The sequence below is a fragment of the Rhea pennata genome, chromosome 6 (assembly GCF_028389875.1).
Source record: "Rhea pennata isolate bPtePen1 chromosome 6, bPtePen1.pri, whole genome shotgun sequence".
Classification (NCBI taxonomy): Eukaryota; Metazoa; Chordata; class Aves; order Rheiformes; family Rheidae; genus Rhea; species Rhea pennata.
This window is the reverse complement of record NC_084668.1, coordinates 23,577,576-23,599,554: the sequence shown is the minus strand read 5'-3', so window position 1 is coordinate 23,599,554 and position 21,979 is coordinate 23,577,576. Positions and strand designations below refer to the sequence as shown.

Sequence of the window (21,979 nt, the reverse complement as noted above, 5' to 3'; positions counted from 1 at the left end):
TTAGCCTCCCCCCTCCTGTCACATCATACTAAATCTCTACTGATTCAATCTTATAATGGCATTTTCCTGATCCAGTTTGTTATTACAGCTTTTTCGACAAATGAAACGTGCCCTCTCCAGTCAAATAATGATTAATGCATCTTCTCTGACATACTTGCCTCTTCTCCACACACAGTAAAAACTCAAGTGTTTGATCCCAAATTAAGCCACCTACTAAAGCAACGGCAAAGGAGCTGTCTCTGAACAGCCAAAATGGTCTTTCTTTCCAAAGCTGTTTGAAAAACTGTCTGCTCAGAATTCCTAGTTTCCCGCATCTTTCTTAACCTAATCAGAAATCTGACTGAGCAGTTGACAGTTGGTCATAACAGGTTACTGGGGTGATTATGGTAATGCAGTGGTCTGCAACACAAGGAGACTACATGGCCAGGCTGCTCGAAGAACACCCATTTTTTGTCAAAACCACTTTGTTGACAAATTGTCTATCATTAAAAAATGAGACTGTCTTTCATTCTCTTGAATTTCCTCTACGCACATACACTTTCTATTTGTGGTTATCAAGTAGGAAATAAAGATAAATTTTATAAAGTTGGAGAGATGGGGAGCACTAACCATTTTTATTGTGTCCTATAGTTGTCTAAGTGACTAAAGAGCCTCCAGCTAAAGTCCTATACACCTCTCTGTACAGAAGAAAAATGGTAACAGTCACCAAAGCACCATTCAGATCGAGAAAACCAGAATCTCCTACAATGAAGTAATACTTTAAAAACAAGATCTAACCACAGAAACATGATGCCCAGCACACACAACAATTCACTGGCAGGTAGTTCTTCTATCATAATTTTACTTACTTTGGATCCTTAGAAATGCATCCCCTTACATAGGGGAAGAACTCCCCATAAAAATCAACAAAGCTGCAACATAGCTTTCTGCTAAAACATAACTGACTCAATGCTTTGCAGTATTTGGCAATGCATGTGGTAAACTCTATGTGGCTCATTTGGTGAATTATATTCACTCCTCACTTCCTCCATATTTTGTTATCTCTTGTTACATAGAGAGATTAAGAGCTCTTTGGGCAGGACCTGCCTTTATGTCATATTACATATAACAACTATCATGAAGAGGCTTTGACAGATGGCTGTGATGTCCCATCTCCAACCTATATAACAAGTCACAGTTCTTCCTACACGATCCATTGCAAGTGCATGGCACTATAGGTGAATATTGGACTTCAAGTCTTGCTGTTTCCTCTCAATATGACACTCAGCTGAGCTACACACTTTCCCTTCTTAAAGTCAGGTCCTCTTTCAAAAAATGGTTCATATTTCACTACAGCAGTGTGTATTGGACATATTTAGTTCCCTCAAAAGGCTCCAGATTCCCTTGTGCTGTAAAAGGCTCTTCAACATCTGCACAAAGGAAATCTGCAGTAATCAGATCCAAAGGTGCCTGCTGTATAAGACACAGCTGAAACAAGGTCAAAACAAGAGCAGGGAGAAACACGACTATCACAGAAGTATTGCTAAGGATTGCCCTCACCCATCTGTCATGCTGACATATGTAAAGCTATACTTTATTCTTTGGAGTAGGAGCAGTCTCTACCCAGAGCTACCTACCAAGTAGGATGGCAGGATGGAGCTTGTATCAACTCTAAAAGATTGGAGAATCAAGTGGCAGAGAGCGCTTCCCTGTTCTCCTTTCACTTGGTTTGAGTTTCTCCTGCACACCATTTTAATAGTATCTGCTGGCCTCTGGTCTTTGCTGCAGAGCAAAATGAAGAAATGATGGCAGAGTGTACAGCAGGGATGACAGTACCAGCTAAGAGACAATAGCAGGGCTTAGTGTCAGCTAAACCAGGTATAAGCCTGGTGGGCACCCTAAGCTGTGTTATTAGCCCCAGTTGCCAAATCTTTACTACTGTTGTCACAGTTAAAGTAGCTTAAATTTAAGCAATGCACCTCCTTGTTGCAATCATATAGTTTCACACTGCTGTGCAGGCATACTCTGAACCTGAAGGAAGGCACAGAGACACTTGACTCCAAGGACTACAGCTTGCAAAGAGAATGCCCGGGCATGTTTTCCAACATGAAAATTTAAGAAAGAGTTGTATTTGTAACCAGTGCCTTATAGAACTTCACTTGCCAGGAAGAGACCAACCCTGCTAAGACCAACCCAGTTTCTGTCAGTATGTCAAATTTTTGCAACAAAAGGGCTTTTTTCCAATCTGTTCCATGTAACAGTTCATTAAAGATCCAAGGAGAAAAACAAATCTATATTTCTCTTATTATAAGAAATTGTATTTAAAAACAATACTAAAGTTGGATTAATTGTATGCAGAAAGATAGTTCATGCTTAGCACAATGGGCCTTAGCACAATGCTTTATTCTTTCAGCAATGCTAGCTATAAGTGAAAAGTAGAAGTGATAAGCAACTACAAAAAACCCTAGGGCTTTGCTCACAAAAAGATTGGCTCATTAAGGCTGTGTGTCATGCTGTGCACTGGGTAGATGATGGCCCACAGCTCAGTTGCTGAAAGTTTGCAAGCATTAAAGCAGGCATGCAGATATTCACTGAGAACATACAGTATCTGGTCACAGGAAAACATTCATACTTTGTCATTTCATTACTACACGTTCACACTTGAAATACAGATGCAACTTCATTCAAACAATGGTAATAAGCTAATAAGCTTGGCAATGGTAATAAGGTAATAAGCTTAAAAACCAGTTTGTGCAAATAGCACTGGCTGGAATCAATTTTATAACATAAATGTGATAAAATTGTGCATAAGGAAATCATATGCAATCTCAATTTGCTAATTGTTTTGGCTAGTACTTTAAAAACAAGTGGGTAGTGCTGTATTTTTCTTAACAACAAGGCTGTTCCAGTATGTTGGGTCAGGCGCTAACCTTGTGCTCCCTTCTCTGGCAATCGGTAGCCAATAGCATGACACTTCCGTAAGAAATTCAAGATAATCCAAAAAAGGCTTTTTGTTCCTTTTATTAATAGAAATGTGACAATTCTAACAGCTAATAACTGTCCAGTACAAGTATGCTAACTATAATTATTCACGAAGCTCCAAATTAACTCCTCAAATTTTGACCTAATTTTCCATGCAATAGAAATTTGCTTCTCTAGCAAAAGAAGATGCAAAAAATCTAAATAACTTTCTCCAGCCTTCTTCTGCCAGAAACTAATGATTCTGGCTTTTTAGACCCAATCTTGTGTCTATTAAAGTCAATAACATTCCAGTTGAAAAGTGACTTTATTGAATACAATGGTTATCGGATTTCAGACAATCAGCTTTCAAAGCTGAGAACTGCAATTAAATCAATGGGAAACTACTTAAATGCCTTTGGTACAATATGATCCACAGTTAGTATCTGATATCCAATGTATCAGGTGAAATTAAAAAAAAAAACAGTATTGTTATTTGCAGTGATTTAATAAAACAGGTTTTAATTGGCCCAAAGGAACAAATAAGGGACCCAGGGGCACTACCTCCTTGGTGTGTCCTTAGATTTATACAGACAAAGCTCCAAATGCTTTTTGAAGTAAGATGAAAGGTTGAATTATTGTCTACTTACAGGAGTGTTGGACTGTTCGGTTAACTTCTGCTCCCACATCCTCAAACGTCGCTCTCGTTCCTTTAGTTCCTGCTCTTTAAAGCTCAGATCACGCTCCAGTTTCTTTAGTCTCTCTAAGGTTGCCTCAATTTCACATCTGCACAGAGACAATTTGTTACATCTTGTCTTTTTCTGACAGATATAAATTGTTCATAATTTCTCCTTGAATGTTAATTAAATGTGAAAGGCTGAAAAGTACAATACTAACTCAAGCAGTTCATTTAATTACCAAATGCAAAGCTTTTCAGAGCTTTAAGAACAACTGGCAATGTTTATACTTGAGAATAACCATAATGCCTTCAGTTGAAGAATAATAAAATTTTAAAAACTAAAATGCCACCTTTTCTGTGAACATCATGAAATATGATACTATCCATAAAGAAATCGTGTTAAGAAGTGATAATGGGACAATTATTAGCATGGTAATATGGGCCCATTTTCTGAGTTTATAAATTGGCCATAGATGTTGTTTGGACTCATCACACACCGAATCAGTACTGCAGTATTTTCCCTCTAACCTTCCTGTTTCTCTGTGTGAAGATAGAAGAGAACATACACGACAGCAAGAATACAGAGCAAGGTATGTTCCAGTCCTGCAACTGATTGCAAGCCTCTGCAATGGTTTACTTGGTTGGTTTAATTTTCTCTGCTTCTCATCACACATGCAAAGGTGTGACAAATATGAAAGACAGGAAGGGAAGCAACACTATAAGAAGGTTTAGAGCTGCTCTTTATAGGGTTGAATTGCATATGATTCTTCCATTAACAAAGTGGTTTCCTTTGACATGCTTTCTGACTGACAGCATCTTCTAAAAGTGTCTATGAGCTAAAGTGCTCTTGAAAGAGTTCAACAGCTTTGCACTACAAATGCATGGGTGTACACTTGCACATACTGAAAAATAATTCAGTCAAATTCAGATTTTTTTTTTGCTTGTAGGTTAATTAAGAACCACCTCTGACTTGTATCGAGATATTCATTACCGGAAGTTATTTAACAAATAGTTTTTGTAACTGCACAGCAGACTGTGTACCACCTGCAACCTGTATCCTGACTGTTACTTCAGGTATTTCCTATTCACATTGTGGGAACGGTCAACACCAGTGTTTTGATTTTGCACTCTGGAATCATAAAGGCAGCTTCAGAGACAGCCACTGAAATTCAGCAATTCCAAATACTACTACCCAAATACTGGCAACACTTTCCTTTCATAAACATTACTGCAAATAAAATCTCCTTCTGATGTTTGCAAAAAGGAAATAAAAAGACTAACAGCAAAGTAGTTGTCATTTCTAATTGAAAAAACATGAGTATTTTGCACTGTAGATCTCCTGCCCTAGCATTGAATGATTTAGTTCTTCTCCAATATCAACTTAAAGGAGCTGAGGCTCTTAATGTGGGAAAGCACACATGCAAATGGCCTATTTTTAAGTAAATGAAAGAATTTAAATATTCCAAATCTTATACATATTCTATTTTAATAAGACCTCTCTGCTGGAGTGTAATGCTTACAAAAGCAGAGTGCAAAATTCAGATCTTGAATAACTAGTAAACGCTACTGCAAACTCTACCACCACACTTAATCTACTGCAAAAATCAGCCACCTAGGGGAAGGGCATTTCTCATACTTAAATCATACTGAGGGAGCTGCTAGATGTGGTGGTCAGTACAAATGCCCCTCACAATTATTATGCATCAAATCTCAAGCAAAATTCTCATATATAGGCATGCAAAGGCCAAGGCTGACCTTTGTGCTGGCTGGGAAGTAGTCACCTACCCTAATAAAGAGCAGATTTAACATTTGTTTTAAAACACAGACATCTACAAAGCACTGTAGATAACGCTCCAGCCAGATCTGTAGATGCATGTGTTTGGCAGAACTTTGACTAAATCTTCTGATTCTTTACAGGAACAAAACAACTTGCTGTTTGATAAAAGGCCAGAATGTGACTCCTCTCCAAACATCTACGTCCCTTTCATAACCCATTCCTGCCAGGTGCAACATATCCTATGCAATCTACTGCATGAACTAAAGAGCCATTTGAGGATAGTTGCAAGCAGCGCTTTTCTTAGTTTGTGTCTCAACATCACAGCTGCAAATATGCAGCTCTATAATGTATATATAAATATGTAAATGAAGGCTCTCTCCTAAATAACATTCTGCAATAGGAAAGTATGGGTAACAATAGCTCTCTATGTGCCAAAAGTCAACTTTATGCGGTAATTACCTCTCTTCATTAGACAGAAACTTCTCTTATAATAAAAGGTCAGCCTGCAAAAACAGTTGCATTCTGAAAAATAATTCCACTGTGTAATAAAACTGTGTAATTAAAGAGAAAGCTACCCTACATTGGCCAGTTAATGAGTCTTACTTCATAAGGGAAGTGGCTTGAAACATTATACATTGCAGGGCATGTGTGTTTGTTTGCTTCTGTAGTTCTGCAATTTGAGCTTGCTCGCTTTTCTAGAATAATCTTTCTGTGATATTGAACAATGTATACTGTGTTATTTATTATAAATGATAAACAGTTACAGATTTTTAAAAAATGGCATTTGTTTATATGTCTTAAATTGCTACTGATACATCAACATAAGTATTGCTAATAGACTATTTTAATCATTAAAATGGTTGCTCGTGGGGACAGCGTGGAAAGAGAAATGCAGTTCATATATATGACAAAATGCAGACAAATGTTATTTCCAACTGAACTGGAATATCATTAATTCAATGGTATTTTTTTGCTACCATGACAAAACTGACTTGAGAAAGAGCTTCAAAAAGAGCACAGAATATGAACTTGAAGATAAGGCAGATCTGTGCAACTTAGTCATAAGACAGTGCTCCTGTTTAAAATAACAACAGACATGAAGGGGAGAACATTTAGAAAATGTTGTAAACGTTAAGATATTGAACTGTTTTCAAGAAATGATAGAACAGGCAGATTAAAATATATCATTAATACAAATATCACTACCACTGAACGTCTGCAGACGAGAACACATTAAAGATGGGTCAGAATGTCATTCATCTTACTACTTTTGTCAGTTACTTATAGATTCAACTCTCTTACTCTCCGTTTACACATATTCCAGTCAGAGAAACTTGGAGAGCCTCTTTATGCAGCATTACAGATACATTTCTACACATCCCTTTGCAAGAACCACCTCGCCTTTTCAAGAGTGGAAGAAAAATGCAACCCAACTCTCCTTAGCTTTGATTTGCTTTGTGTAGTATCCATATGAAAGTGCAGTATCTGGATCACTAATCTGGAGTTTCCTCCAACGAGCCATAACCTGCATTTATCCCAATTTCACCTTTCTCTGAGACTGACATCCAGGCCTCATCTAAATACCGTATTTCTTGACAGCACATCTCACTCTTTCCCTATTGCAAATCACTACAGAAATAAAAGAAAAGAAATGAAAATAAAGCAATGAGTGAAAGTTAAGATTTTTTTCAATGCAAGAGCCAAAGCACTCACGTAGCTGTTCTCAGAAACGGTCTTTGTTTTAGCTTACCCTTTGGGATCACCTGATGCATACAAGTCCTTAATCTGCTTTAACTAGCGTATTTTACATCCATACTTTGTTAATTTAGCTTAAGCTTCCTAAGCGTCTCCATACAGACATGACTTTCGCATCAGGGAAGCTGGCCATAACTGGTATTCCTATAAGAGATAAATCTCTCTTACTGCTGTTTCTGGGCAAGTTCAGACCCTACCTGCGCTCTTCTTTCACTGGTTTTTCATTTCATTTCGACTTAATTCAGAAGTTATCTTTGCTTTCAGGCAAATCATGCCTGATCATGAATTTGTATTTTCTCTCTCTTATCTCCTTGTGTCCAAGTTATTCATTCTTCTGAAAAAAATGCCAAATTTACCTTTAACACAACTCTTCATTATAATAAGTTTTTCCACGACTTGACCGTGCAAAAGAACTTTTTGTTTCTATGTTATTTTTCATTAACACATTGTTAGTCATTCCTCACATGAACAATTTAGGTGCAACAGAATAAATATTTCATAAAATATTTAGGTTATCTGGGTCACACTCCATAAAAGAAACTATCTTAGTAAAAGAATAAAAGTAAAAGAATAAAAATGTCAACCAGCACAGCTTTTATTCTGGTTTATGGGCTAGATTTAAGAAGATATTTGTTTTCCCTAAGGGAATGGGAGTACTTGGTTATCTCCAAAATAAATACTTCTTTGCACAAACCCACTTCGGCAAATTTGATTTTGCTGGCCGCTTCGGCAGAGCTTTTTGCGCGGCGGCGGCAGCGGCGGCAGTGGCGGCGCGGCGGCAGCAGGTGGCGCCCCGCGGCAGCGCAGGCGGCGGCGGCGGCGCAGGCGGCGCTGCGCTGCGCGGCGCTGCGCGGCGCTGCGCGGCGCTGCGCGCCCCCGGGGCGCCGTGCTGAGTCAGTGCGGCAGCAATGTCAGCGCCGCGCGCGCTATTTATACTGCCGCCATGTGACCCGGGCGCTGCCTCCCACCCTGAGCTCACTTTTTCCACTCACACAATTAAAATTATATTTATCGATTTCAGATGCAAGATCGGGAAGAAAACCGGGGCTGTTGTTTTGTTAAAAAAATTCAGTTTCATACTGCTCTCCCCATCCTTTACCCTGCTCCAGTTCTCCTAAATTCTTCCACAGCCTGCAGGCAGGGAGTCTTTTAATATTTATGCTCCTCGCTTGCCTGGAGAGGGGCCAGAGCTTCTTAATATAGACTGAAGCACGATCGTCTGCTAAAAATCTTCTGCCTATGCAGATCTGTTTTCAATTTTCTTTTCCAAACACAAAGATGTACTGTGAAGCAGCGAGCTTTCTAACCAATCAATAAACTTTGGGGACATTCTATTTTTTATATAGGGTCAAACCTCTACTGCAAAATTGTGTCATGGAAATGAGTTCTCAGTCTCATCTCCACTTGTAATCACACTATAGGTAAAATCACATGCTCAAGCAACTCTGGTGTACTATGCAAAAAGAGAACTGGCCCGAGCTCCTGTTGAAAGCATGGATAAGTAATAAATACCACGGAGAAAATGCACAAAAAAAAAAGCAAAACACCTAAAAGTAAAGACAAACGGAGGCTTGATTTGAAAATTTGGCCTTTATGTCTTTTATCTATTTTTTAAATATAAACATAGGCTCTTAAATTTTCTAAGAAAATTAGATCATTCTATGCATATACCTGAGTTGTTTTCTCCTCAACACTATTGACTGAAAATGCATAATTAAGACAGGAATCACAAAACCACAAATATCATGACACCTAAGCCAGCGTAACAATAAATACAGTGTACTGCTATGTGCATTGGCTCCTCACACAAGTTTCACAACATTCTGAGCACTCCTGAAAAACAAGGTAAATTACATTCTAAAAATATCTAAAGCATAATACATGTCTGCTGTCTTTCCTCTTGAATACAAAGTCTTCTGAAAATAGTAAGGATTCACACCATCTCAAAGAACACCGCATCATTTCATCTTGGAAGCAAGAAAACTTACCTCCACTCTGCCTTGTTATGCAGGAATGAGTTACATTGGTCTGGAAGATTCCTGTCATTTGACATCGATTCCAGAATTGAAATGATCTGCTTGAAAGACGGCCTTTTCTGAAGACAAAAAAAACGAGCATTTGCATTCATACTTGACTCTTACTATGTATAATCATTCACAGGATTTTTCCAAATGAAAGACTGAAAGCAACACAGAAATTGGGGTTTTGCTTCCTGACCTACAGGAGGAGTCACAGATTTTTTACTCTTTCCACTGAAAAAAATGTCAGTTTGGAAAGAGTAACATAATCTAACAGGACTCAAGCCTTAGCTTAGTACCTTTTATCTACCAATAAAACCTTTTGGTACTCCCTTTTGATACCAAGAAAAACACCAAACAACATTTGTAGTATCAATAGCCATAAGGATTCTTAATTCTAAAGAAGGCGCTTTTCTCAAGCTAAGAAGGAAAATATTGCCTAAAAGAGAAGGCTGGATCCATTAGCTACTGGTTATTAGACAGGCTGCCTTTTACAGGTACCTAAATTCTTTAATACCTGAACAACCAAGTTAACTGCCCATCAAAAACAGGTTTCTGGCCGCTGAGAAGGACAGACTCTCCAGAAAATCCTTCCACTTTTAAAACTGGTGCTCTGGTTAGCTACCTCATGAGTACCCAGAAAAGAAGTGAAGATCCAGGCTCCACCAGGATGCCCAGCAGCAAAGCTCAGGTGAACGGTGTCTGTGCTGGTCCCTGTGCTATTCACAGGACATGATGTTCCAGGGCTCTCAATCTAGCACCCACTATGGCAGCCACATACACTAATCACAGAGAACAGTTAAAACTTCTGTATATTTCCTACCCTCCCCTTAGTCCCACAGGAAGCTACAAAGTACAATAACAACTGAAAAAGCCACAGCTAAATGCATTTCTTGAAAGAGCACCGACTTTGTTAGTCTGTTTGACAGACCCCAGACAAGGTTGAGACAAAAGGTTGAAACAAAATGTAGATACATAATAAGGGGATGATGCACATTCTCTCTTTATCTTGCCTGTAATTATACCATTTCTGCTAAAATTACAGATGCTGCAATTAAAACGTGCATTTTAATTTGGGAGCATGAAAACAATTAGGAACAATGCTGAGGTGTCTCTCCCAGGAAGATCCAAGTGATTTCCGCATTATAAAAGAAAGACTATTTCTTTATTTTAAATGTCAAACAGCCTGAAAAAGTGTCAAATGTGTAACAAAAAAGACAAGCTCTCTTATACAGTAATGCTGCACTATTCGGCTCTAACTGGAGGCTTTCTTTGTCTGTCGTTTTTTGGTCTATCCCCATGATTTCAGGCAAAGGGGCAGCTGGTGGAGCTATGCCAGTTTTCTTTGCAACGCTTGGTGCGTGCCCCAGTCGCTCAGGTGCACATGCTGCTTGGCCCCGAGCCCCTCAGGTCTCAAGCAGCCACCTGTGGAGCAGCACTTTCCGAGGGCTGGGGGAGACAGTGGCTCCCCCGGAGGTGCACGGTGGTGCTTGTGCAGCCATGGTTGAGCAGAGCCATGAGCCCCGCGAGAGCACTAACCCTGCTCCCAGCCAGTGAGCCTGCTGCTCCAGGAGTAAGGAGCACAGCAGCCTGCACTGAGGCCCCCAGGGCAGCTTTGGGAAGGAGAACCACCCTCAGACAAGCAGACAGCCCTCACACCCCTTCGGCTGCTACAGCTCTATCTCTTGCAACTGCCAACGGGTGTGAAGCAGTTAGAGTATCCAGGAACTTCCCAAGTGAGGAGCAAGTTGCTAGACAAAGTTTATGGCACCTGGTTTGATGAATGAGCTGTTGCTATTTCAGTAGCTATTCCCCCAGCATTTCCTTCTAGGAGATGCAGTGGAGGTAGCTCCCAAACCGCAATGCAACTCTCAGTCCCCATGAGTACATGTGGACATGTACTGCTGCTGTTAGGCACTGCCCAATTGACTGGCACGTGTGCAATGTACCCGTACCTAACTCTATTTTCAGGAGCAGACAAAGAGCAAACATCCCTTTGTTGCCTTAATTACAATATTTTGTGGTTTAAGATTCTTTTACAGAATGTTTCTGCGACTTTTGCTTGCTCCTTCTGTCTCAGGGGGTATGCTAGGAAGTATTGGGCAGAGCTAATGTCAAGTGAACATAGTCAACACTACTATCAGGCCTGCCTGGAATAATCTGAGTTAAGATAACAGTGATGGAAAGCAGAGCTTTCACTAAGGGCGAGTGAAAGCTCTGACTGACTGACCTGGAAGGAGCAACAACACACACTTTGGTTTCTACGCAAAGCAGAAACAACCTGGTATGCAGCAAACCTTTACAGGCAAGGGAGCTGTTGAGTCTTGCAACAACAGCTGGAATAAACATACAGTCACATAGCACTGACAAAGCCTGTACATCTATGGCTGTGCATTTTCAGGGAAGTGCCACCAACTACCCTGCCAGCTATACAGTTGCCAGAGTGACAGGTACCAGCTTTTCCCTTAAGGTGCAGCTGACAGGAAGATACGCGCCCAGACCGCTCTTTGGTTTTTGTTGGTTTCTTCTCCCAAGGCAAGGGTAAGTTTAAATTCAGTAAATGCATTCTAGGTGCAGATGCCGTGGTTAAAAAAAAAAAATGCAAAAAGTGATTATTGAAATTGGGAGCCCAAACCGAGAGGCCTTTTTTTAAAAAAAGTCTTATTTGCAGTGGATGCCTGTTTAGCACTTTCTGGAAAATCAGGCTTCATAAGTGATTCCTTATAAGAGATTACTAAAATATCAAGGTATCAATCACCTCTGAAAATTGTTGTCCTTTATCTCTGTGATGTCTCATACAAAACTCTTTAGAATATATGTCCTTCCAGAAATAACTCAGGCTAACATATTCGCCGTTTCCTTCCACTCTATTTCTTACTAAACGCGTCTGCGTAAAACTAGCCTATTTCATCCATACATCTTTCCTTCCTTGCTGTTTCTCCATCCCCAGGTTTCTGACTGCTGTATGTCCAATAATTTATAATCATCTTTGATGTTACAGTGGGGGACAAGTGGAAGGAACAGATGAAATTAGAAAGAACCACTCACATGCATTTCAAAAGCAAACATCCCTAGTAAACAAAGCCATTATTGATGAGCAACCTTGTTTGTACAACTATCTAATACCCGAGCAACAGTAGCTTGTTTGGTAGGATTTTAACATTTGGAAGTAGTTATTTAAAATACCTAATTGCCCCTGAGATTGTTCTTTAATAATTACTGACTTCAAGTAATTTTAGTAAAATGCTTTGAACCCACAAGGGACTGTTTATTTTAACTAGAACAGTTTAAACTGTTCAAAGAATACCAGTGCGTACATCACCTGGAGCAATGCACTCAGGACATTTTTGAGTATGAAGAAATTCTTGAGAATTCAAAGCAAAGCTAATAATTGTGGTCAGTCCCATGAGGAAGTCGTGGCGTGAGCAATGTCTGGCACTCCAGCTGCTTTGTAGCAGTTCTCCATGCGTATTCCTTGGCCTCCCAGAAAATGCACAGAATCCCATCTCTCTTTTTCTAAGGGGAACGCCACCTAAAGATACTGCACATTCTCTGTGGGCTAAAAGTACGTACGTGAGCAACTGCTTTTGAGCAGCTGACATTCCTGAGCTCACCTCCTCTGCTTCACCTCCAGTAACTTGTCCAAGTACCTACCATCTGATTTTCTATAGTTAATCCAGGCAAAAAGGGAAAGTTACACAGCGCAGTATTTTAGAGGAGTGTGCTCCATCTTTTGGCTCATGCAGGCCACACAGCCTTTTATAAAGGCACTTGAGAACTTCAAGCAATGACTCTTTCCCAGCATATGATCTTGAATATTATGTCAGTCACATGCCCGAAACGTGACCAGAAATTACTGTATTTCAGTCAGGCGAATGAAGCATTTATAATTGCTTAACAGAAGAGGAGCTGCACAAAGAAGTGGCAAAGAACAGCCTGTTAGGAAAATTAACCTAACCTAAGGTTCACTCTACACGCATCAGGACCACTGCTATCAGGGACTAGGCTAAACCTAGGCTGATGGCTCTGGCCGACTGAATCCAGCCTGTTTTGCAACAGCTAGATTCCTCCCCCTCCATGACAGACAGCAACAGCCTTCTGGACACTTACTTATCTTGATGCAGCAAGCTGAAAAGTGAGCTGAACTAGCACATGCAGCAACTAAAGAAAAGATGCTCCAGTAAATTTTCTTCTGTGGCATTTGCTAGGGATGCTGACTCTTGGAAGTCATTATTAAAAGACAAGTAATTACTGTTGGAAAATGCTCTTCCATGATTGCTGGCTTAGTCCCTTGCAGGTTCAAAGATTCAAACCACGTTTTTCCCCATATTCTCTCCCACAGGGAGGGCAGAAAGAGGGCCATATTAACAGAATGGCATTTAAATGGATGTTCATGCAGAAACCACTTGTTGCTGACAGATCTCAGCCTTCCAAATACTCCAGACCTATTCTGTAGGAAAGCAACCCCTTCCTCCTAAAAGGAGAAACTTGAGAAAGCAAATTTCCTTCCTCATACTGGTTTTCTATGGCTACTCCCTGGTGATAAGTTCTGGTATTAGATCACCTAAGCACTTTAATTCATTCCGGGATTAATCTTGGTCTCTCTGAAGTAGTAGCTAACCTCCCTCTGAGTTTAAAGGAGCCAAGATTTCTTCCTGGCCCCTCGACTTGAGAAAAAGAGCATAATTTCCTTTTCTAAAATATCCTTCCCTCTTTTAACTACCTTCACAGGCAAAGGAAATGGCTGCTCATATTTGGTAACAAAGCTAATATACCCACAGTTTCTTTCCAACCAGTTTTCTGTAAAACAAGACAGCAGCAGAGCCAATTTAAAGATTATTCCCATGATTTACAAATGCTTTTTCTGAGTAAATACTTTAATTTCTCCTTTAGTTTATTCTCAAGGGCAGATAAATAGAGGCAAAGGTTTGGCTCTTCTTTGACTTGCATTTTTACTCTACTTTCAGAGTTAAACAGTATATTACTGTACCTCAATTATAGTATTATTGCAGTATAACCACTTAATATATAATATAAATATAATAAAATAATAAATATAATAACAGTACCTTTGAATCAGCTTCCCAACATTGGTGCATCAGTTCTGCAAAACTTCTGGGACAACTGCTTGGAATGGTTAATCTCTAATGGAGATAGAATGTATCAGTTACTGGAAACACTTCCCTTTAAGCTGCTAATAATAGATTTCCTATAAAATCAAAGCCATTACCAGAAGTAAAACACTCTCTTCTTTCATTTCAACACAGTATAAAACCTGAGGATTAACATATAAAAATCAAAAATACATTACTGCTAAGAAGCACAGCTAATTAATAGACCTACAAGGAAGGAATGGAACAATACACTACTGGAGTTGCTTAAGAAAGCTAGAAGATAAGGAAGTAAAAATGAGGCAAACAAATTTTAATAATAAAACATAATATTTTGTGGAGATAGCTATTGCACTGCATAGTGTTCCAAGATGCTTGTCAGGGCAGGTGTAACGCAGAAGTTGTCTTGATTCCTTTCCCCCACACAGATGATCCCACACAGACGTTTTAACTCTTGTTATAGCAAATGGCTGGAATGTACATTACAGAAAGTGAGCTAAAAAGAGTTAAGTGAAGCTCTGCACCGCACAAGAGGTTTCATGAGCTTCTGGTCAGACCGATTGCTGAGGACATGCAGACCTCAGAGAGCACTCACAGGGCACAGTGAACTCGTAACTATTTCCTGATGCCTGAAGACAAGAAGTTGCTGGTTACAGCCAGTACTGCTTACTACAGAGAATTAGTTTGAACCTACTTTGCCTTTCTTTGCTGAGAGTTTTAAACCATTAAGAAGATTCTCTCAGGCAGTCTTAGAGCACTTTCAAAGGCTCTCCTTCCAGACTGGAAAGCCTAAAAGCAAATCTACTGTCATGTCTATACACAGCCTCTCCAGCTGATTGTGTATCCCAACATTACACATATAAGGAGATCCCTCTGCTCTTTCTAAGGCAGTTAAATGACTTCAGATGTTTCATACTAAATCAAGAAAATATGTAAATAAAAAATAGTTCCTCAGTGGAGAGTGGGAATGAGTCCAAATATAAGAGGCGCCAAGGTGGAAAAAGGGTTCCCAGTCCTATAAACAGATGAGAACCAGATATTACATCCTGTTCAGACCAACTTGCCATGAGAACCTTTCGATCTGCTCTTGGCATTTCAGAAGCAAAGCAGAGAAAGTTGTACCGTTATATTACTTTAATATGCCCTGCAAAACCTTACAAGCCACACAAGCCACAGCAGCCAAAACAAGAGCTAATAAAATCTGCCACACAAGCATTTGAACATGATGAAAACTGGAAATGTGAGATACAATTAGGCACTGCGAGAGTATGAGTATTAAAATAATGTATTACGTTAAAGTGAAAAGCTTCCTGTACAAGAAACACACAAATTTGTACAATGCATAAGCAAATTGTACTGATGCTTGGTATTTGGTTGAGCCATTAACCTAAAAATACACTAGCTAGTCTTACTACAGCAGTATTCTTCTGTAACCCTCACTATTCCAAGAGGTGGAATGCAAGGTGCATTTACATGTTCCTTACTCGTGCAGAATGTTATTTGTCACGTAATATACTGGTAGCAGGTTCAAAAGTGTCATACTACAAAAAAGACATTTCTCAGTAGTAATTTGTTAGGAGCTCATGCCAAGTATAATCTCAACTCTCATGGTTTTCTTTTCTGGATTAAAAACTATCTAATCATACAGAAATTCTACCAGAATGAAAATCACCCTGTGAAATTATGCAAAGGATCAAAAAAGACCCATATAGAATCATTAAATTCCACTTCAGCTGTTGGGCTCAAGCTCTACAAAAGGGGATTTTTCACCCACAGCAATTACCCTTTGGTCCCAATCCCACACTGATTTTAACAAGAAACTTACAGTGTAAAGACTGAAGGACCAACTCAACAGTGGCTTCAATTCTGTTGTAGAACTGGACATATGCAACCCCATTAATGTCAACAAACTGAACTGAGAAGAGAACCTGACCCTTATGCTTGCTGCAGGACATACAAAATTACTCAATTGTGAAGAAAAGCAGCGCAAGCAGGCTTTTACAAGACTTACACTGGGCATGCTCTCCAAGTCATGGCCAGAAAAAATAAAAACTGTGTGAACAACTGTTAATGTCCTCTAAGCTTCCTGGCAACCTTCCAAAGAAGCTGGTAGCAACAAGCTAGTGGTACCTGCTAAACAGCTGGCTTTGAAAGTGTCACCCCTTAGGTTTCTTCTGCCACTAGTAAAATAGCTGTCATGACCATATTTTGTTAATACTGTATTTTATACAGTTCCTTGTTCTAGAAAACTGTGAAGAAATGTGTGTGTATCCTCTGACATCTTTCAGCATATGAATAAATCACTTTGCAGCAGTCCCAATGCCACTCTGTACCCCTTACGTAAAAATGCAATTGGTATGCACAGGAAAGAAAGACTGTTAGTGGAAGGCTTTATGGTTCCTCTTTCATCAAACTGATATAGGAGGCTTCTCCTAAATCAGGAGGAAGCATCTCATTATGCCTTCTGTTCTGATAAACATTGTAGAAGACCACAGTCATAATCTTCACTCCATTAATGTAGCATTTCCAACTGATCAGTATATCACAGTAACACTCACTGGAACTAATCGAGCCCCCAAATAGAAGGAAAAAAGTGAGGGAAAAAAACAACAGAAAATATTAAACTAAGAGGTAGAATCCTAACTCTGCTATTTAACTCTGAAGCATTTTGAGAAACAGTTTATGTAGAATAATAGAAATCTGTATTGTACAGTCACTGTCTCGCCATTGTAACGTTTCCCAAGCCTCTGCTGTTTCTAGATAGTGGAGGTTTCATCTTTGTGGAGGATTTCCATGCCTGTCTGTGTGTGGTACAGTCACAACTTTAAATGTTTTTTAAATGTAGTTACTGTCTTTGATATCAAGGGACTATGTGTTCAGATGTAGGCTCACATGTCCAACTAACTGAAAGCCTCAATTTGTGAGAAGAAGAAAAGCGAGGCTGGAGACACTGTACAAACGGTGTTTACACCACTGAAGTGCTTTTGAAATGGAAAGACTCTGCATGAGGAGGCTTGCAGCTATGCCACAGCCTTGCCAATACCAGTGAGGAGCTCATCTTCAATGTAGTGTTGAACGTAGGTGGCAAAACTGTAATTTCTCTCTTTTTTTAAAACTATTTTTTCTTCTTTTATTTTTGAAATTTTCATCTAAGCGGCAGTTTCTTGTACTATAGTGACTCCTGCTGGGAGAGTTAAGTTGAAGTAGCTGAAGGTCTCTTACAGATATATCAACTCCCGGCCAGTAAAAAGATGTCCTAAACGCAGGAGATGGAGTTAAACTGTTCCCCTACCTTGGACGCAATGGCTTCTTTCATCACTAAGAACAAACCCCTAGGTTTTACAATTGAGACTGAGAAACTAGTACAGTACTTGTACAATTTTTGATCTACAGCATCACGACGTGAAGCTGCAACAATTAGATGTAAAGGGTCCATTCATGAGGAATAACATCACTTTGACCCTTTGTGTTAGCTCCTACTGCTAATCTTTCCATACGCGTGAACTTACTTTCAATTTGAAGAAGATGAAAAAGTCTTTTGCAAAACCCCAATACTGTTTTCTGATCTATGTACCTGAATGTAGAAACGTAGTCTTACCTCGTTTTTTTCCACTACAAGCCAAGCTACTTGTAATCCTTCCAAGCCTTTAAAGGGGACCTCCCTTGTTAGCATCTCCCAGAGAACCTGAAACAGAAAAAAAGAAAAGAATTTTTATTTCTGTACTTTGTATTTTAAATACATTATTAAACCTTGATACAGCACTATCCTGTATCCAATTATGAGGCAACCAGTTTCCATTTGCAGGAACTTGGACCTGTGTTTATGTGTAAGATCCTCTCACTAAATTAATTTGAATGTTTCTGCTTTTTCCTCTATAGAAAAGGCCAGATGAAAAACTGTTTTGTGGGGTCTAATGCCTGCAATTTTGTGAGAGCTATGGGAAATGCTTTCTACTTTCTTTGTGCACTACAGAGTTCAAATTTGGCAGTTGAGACTTGGCAAGACAATAAACTCCTCCTCTCCTTCTCAGCCCCAACTGGACACATCTTTCATTTTGCATTTTAAAATATTTCTACATGACAGCAACTAGAGCTTCACAGTAATTTTGCATCAGAATCTGATCCAAAAGGTATTTTGCTCCTATAATATGCCCACAAAAAAACCCTATAAAAACTATATTTTGTAAGCAAAACCATAACCGTTTGTCTCCAAGTATGTGATACTAAACTAAATAATACTAAATAGTATACAGCATATAAAAAAAGTATTTTTTACTCTTCAATCTCTTTATAGACATACTATCTTTAGATATAGAAAGAGGTCCTCCAATTTCACATGCTTTAGTATTTTGGTAACGTGGTACCTGAGAATCTAAGCTATCTTGTTCAAAAAGTCTGGCATCACCAAAAGGCTGCAAGTCAATGAACCCAACTTGTTTTTCAGGGATAGAAAACACATATTAGAATTCAATCAGATTAAAAGATCAGAAGACACTTTGTGTCTTCACTGGTGTATGTCTCTATCTATTTATCAAAATATCCACATACATATCTTGTTACAAATATCTACATATAAACTTATTCTTCAGTTCACATACCAAGCCAGAAAAAATATCATTTATTTAGTATTTGACCAAATGCATTAAGATCCTTAAGTAAGTCTCTGTATCTCCACTGTTTGGGTTAGTACTAGGGCTTATTCTAGCTACATCATTTTGAACGGATTCTGGCCAAATATGAAGGTAATTGTAAGGAAAATGCAAGAATATTGGCAGATGCTGCTCAAGCAGAAAAAAAAAATGCACTGAAGCCTGGTTGGGCTTTTAATGAAGTGAACAGGGTGCTCCATCAATAGACCTATTTGAATAATACTGCTTGAGCTAAAGACTGATTAGCAAAGGTCAGGAAATCTTGGAAAAAGAAATTTAAGAACACTTTTCCAGGGAATAAAGAATATAGAAGAAAAGATACCCATACAGGTATTCAATTCTCCTGTTTGCCTCAATACATTCCCTTTAGAAGAAGAAAAATAAAATCAATTTGTAATTCCAATTACCACCTCTTTACTGGTGAAGAAGGAATTTTAACTGAGACAGTGAAATAATTTAGCATTCCCATGTAGCTCAAACAAAAAAAGCAATGTACAACACTTTCAGTTTAAAACAAAAGCTCCTGGACCAAATAAAACATTCAGTTGAGCAGCCCTGCAGAACCACTTAATCTCTATGGCTGTAGCAGGAAACCACAAAGAAAAAACTCACTCAAGTTTGCACATCAGATAAAATAGTATCTAAATACATTTTCCAAGTTAAGAACATAATGAAATACATTTTAAATGTCTCTAAGAGCCTGGAGCTGGAAAACTTAACTGTTCTGCTTTTTTTTTTTTTCCAGAAGACTGAATTGTGAGGGCTGCCTAGTTTCATTCATACACATAAGCCTGTGCAGAACAGTTTGCACTGAATTCCTTTATCATGACACCTTCAGTATTTATTTCCACTGCCTGTATGGATCACTGCTTTCCTAAACCAATAGTACTAGCTCCAAGCACTCCAGATTACATGCTGTTTGAGAGAAAAAGAGCAGTATGACAAGATAAAAAAATTTTTCTTAATGCCTGATTTTCATTAACAGTATGATAAAAGTAGCAGACAGCAAACTGGGAGGTCAGAAACCTTTGTATTTATTTGCAGAAGTTTACAACAATGTGAATTGCACGTTCAGGTCAATGGCCTAGATAAAGACTTTCCTTCCAATGGTGACATTTCTGTATCTTCATTTTTTTCAAAGCTTCAACGCCATCTTATGAATTAGCTACTCTGAATCATCAGCTAAGGTGAATGATTATATTGTCAGTTTTACAAAAAGCAGCAAAAGGGTATCTTCTGTATTCGTGTTTGCCTCTTCCCATACCCACAGTCATTTGGCAGCAGAAAAAGCACCTGCAGCTGGCCTTCCCTTGGCTGCTTTATTGCAGGATACATTCTGTTCCCTTCCAGAACTGGCTCCCAGCTCACCTTATATGGAAATCAATGTCTCCCGTTTCTAGTGTATTTTAATTGAGACACTGACATGGTTCACTTCCCCTCCCACCTTTGATGGTGAGGATCACCTGCTTTCCTGACCACCTAACATCCCTGTGCTGACAGACAGCAGGCGTTCACAGAGAAATACCCAGTCTACACACAGTGGTGGGAAAAAAAAAAAAGCAAGATTATTTAATACAGTGGTTTGGAAACTGTGGCCTCTGAAGATGTCAGGCTCTTCTTTGCATACAGTGAAACAGAAAGGAGAAGCAATGTATCAACCAATACATGAAATCAAGAATGACCAATACATGAAATCAAGAATGAGAGTGATAGGGTCTTCAAAAAAGCCTCCCGCACTTGCCTCTGTGAGTTCAGCTGTGCTTTTCAATTCTTACCCTGTCAATGGTGTAACAACAATCAAAGAAAAAAAAAAAATCCAGTGCAAAGCCAACAAAAATTCAAAGTGCCATATAGGATGGGGAATATCCGAACGAATAATTCGAGAAAAACCAAACACTCTGAAAATACTCAGTTAAAAAAAGAAATGTTTTCTTTGGGTAGAAAAGCATACACAGATGGATCCTAGGAGCCACAATTAGCAGACTACAGCATGAGCAGAGAGTGTAGTGCTCCCACAGGTACTACCCTTACTATTAGCCTTGAAAATTAGGTCAGTCTTCTCCACATTGATCCAAGTGGAAGTTAAAGATCTCATAATTCTTTTCAGAAAGAGTAAGGGATAACCCCTGGTGCTGGCCAACATTCCCTCTATAAATAACATATGTCCTCACAGCCAAAGTAATGCATGAACTATTGCTAGGAGCAAAACAGCTGCTACATTTAACTTCAGTCTCTATGTTACCAATAACCAATTAATGGCTTTACTTTTTTGTTCTTGTAAGCATTAAAATATTTCAGCTGCACTGCATAAGCTTTCTCAGATTAAATACATTTATACAGATACATACATTCACTGCAGCGCACTACAAACAATTTTGTTAGGGTAACATTCTTCAAAACAGCTTTTTAGATTGAACATCATAATTCCACATACAATTTTGTACCTGGAAGAAAAGCAAGGAATCATTTTCTGGGCAACACAATGACATCAGAAAAAGCGTGACTGATATCTGGGTTGATCGCTTTTAACACTTGGGGTCTGTTGCTTTTGGATTTGGAAATGGATTAGAAAACAGAAATGCTCATGGCTGAAGGGAAGTTCAAGATCTGTATTTTTCTCACAATAAGTCTTGCAAAACACTTAACTTCAGCATTTCTTAGGCTGTATTACAAATTATTTACTATAAATCTCAAAAAGAATATATAGACCTGTTTAGCCATTCATGAAGAGGAGGACAAACTAACATAAACATTAGCTATTAAATATATATGGGCTGTTTGCAAAGAGAGAAGTTCATTTCAGCTGAGAAGCAAGCTCATCTTCAGCTGATCTCTATATGGTGACAGAAACACTTTGACACTCATGGGAAAAGGCTCCCTTATACCTTAAGGACCAAAGAAAGGTATATAGAAAGCAAAGCCAAGTAGGAAAAAAAATAGTAGAAAAGAAATTAACTGACAATAGGGAGAAGGCCACAGATACTGCAAACAGAATGTCTATTCCAAGCATCTCGCTAGTTTACATTTGAAAGGATTCTGCTCTTTGTTATCAG

The 21,979-nt window shown here is 38.9% G+C and overlaps 1 protein-coding gene across 8 annotated transcripts in view; it reads right to left on the bottom strand.

The window, feature by feature from the left end:
- Positions 1-21,979, bottom strand: part of MAP3K20 (mitogen-activated protein kinase kinase kinase 20) — a 92,966-nt gene that overhangs the window by 29,813 nt on the left and 41,174 nt on the right. For all 8 annotated transcript variants that reach the window (XM_062578236.1, XM_062578243.1, XM_062578240.1 and 5 more), the window contains exons 8-11: positions 17,876-17,962; positions 14,236-14,310; positions 9,137-9,243; positions 3,588-3,723 (exon numbers count right to left, since the gene is read on the bottom strand). In XM_062578236.1, the coding sequence (XP_062434220.1) occupies positions 3,588-3,723; positions 9,137-9,243; positions 14,236-14,310; positions 17,876-17,962 (405 nt within the window). The remainder of the gene's footprint in view (positions 1-3,587; positions 3,724-9,136; positions 9,244-14,235; positions 14,311-17,875; positions 17,963-21,979) is intronic.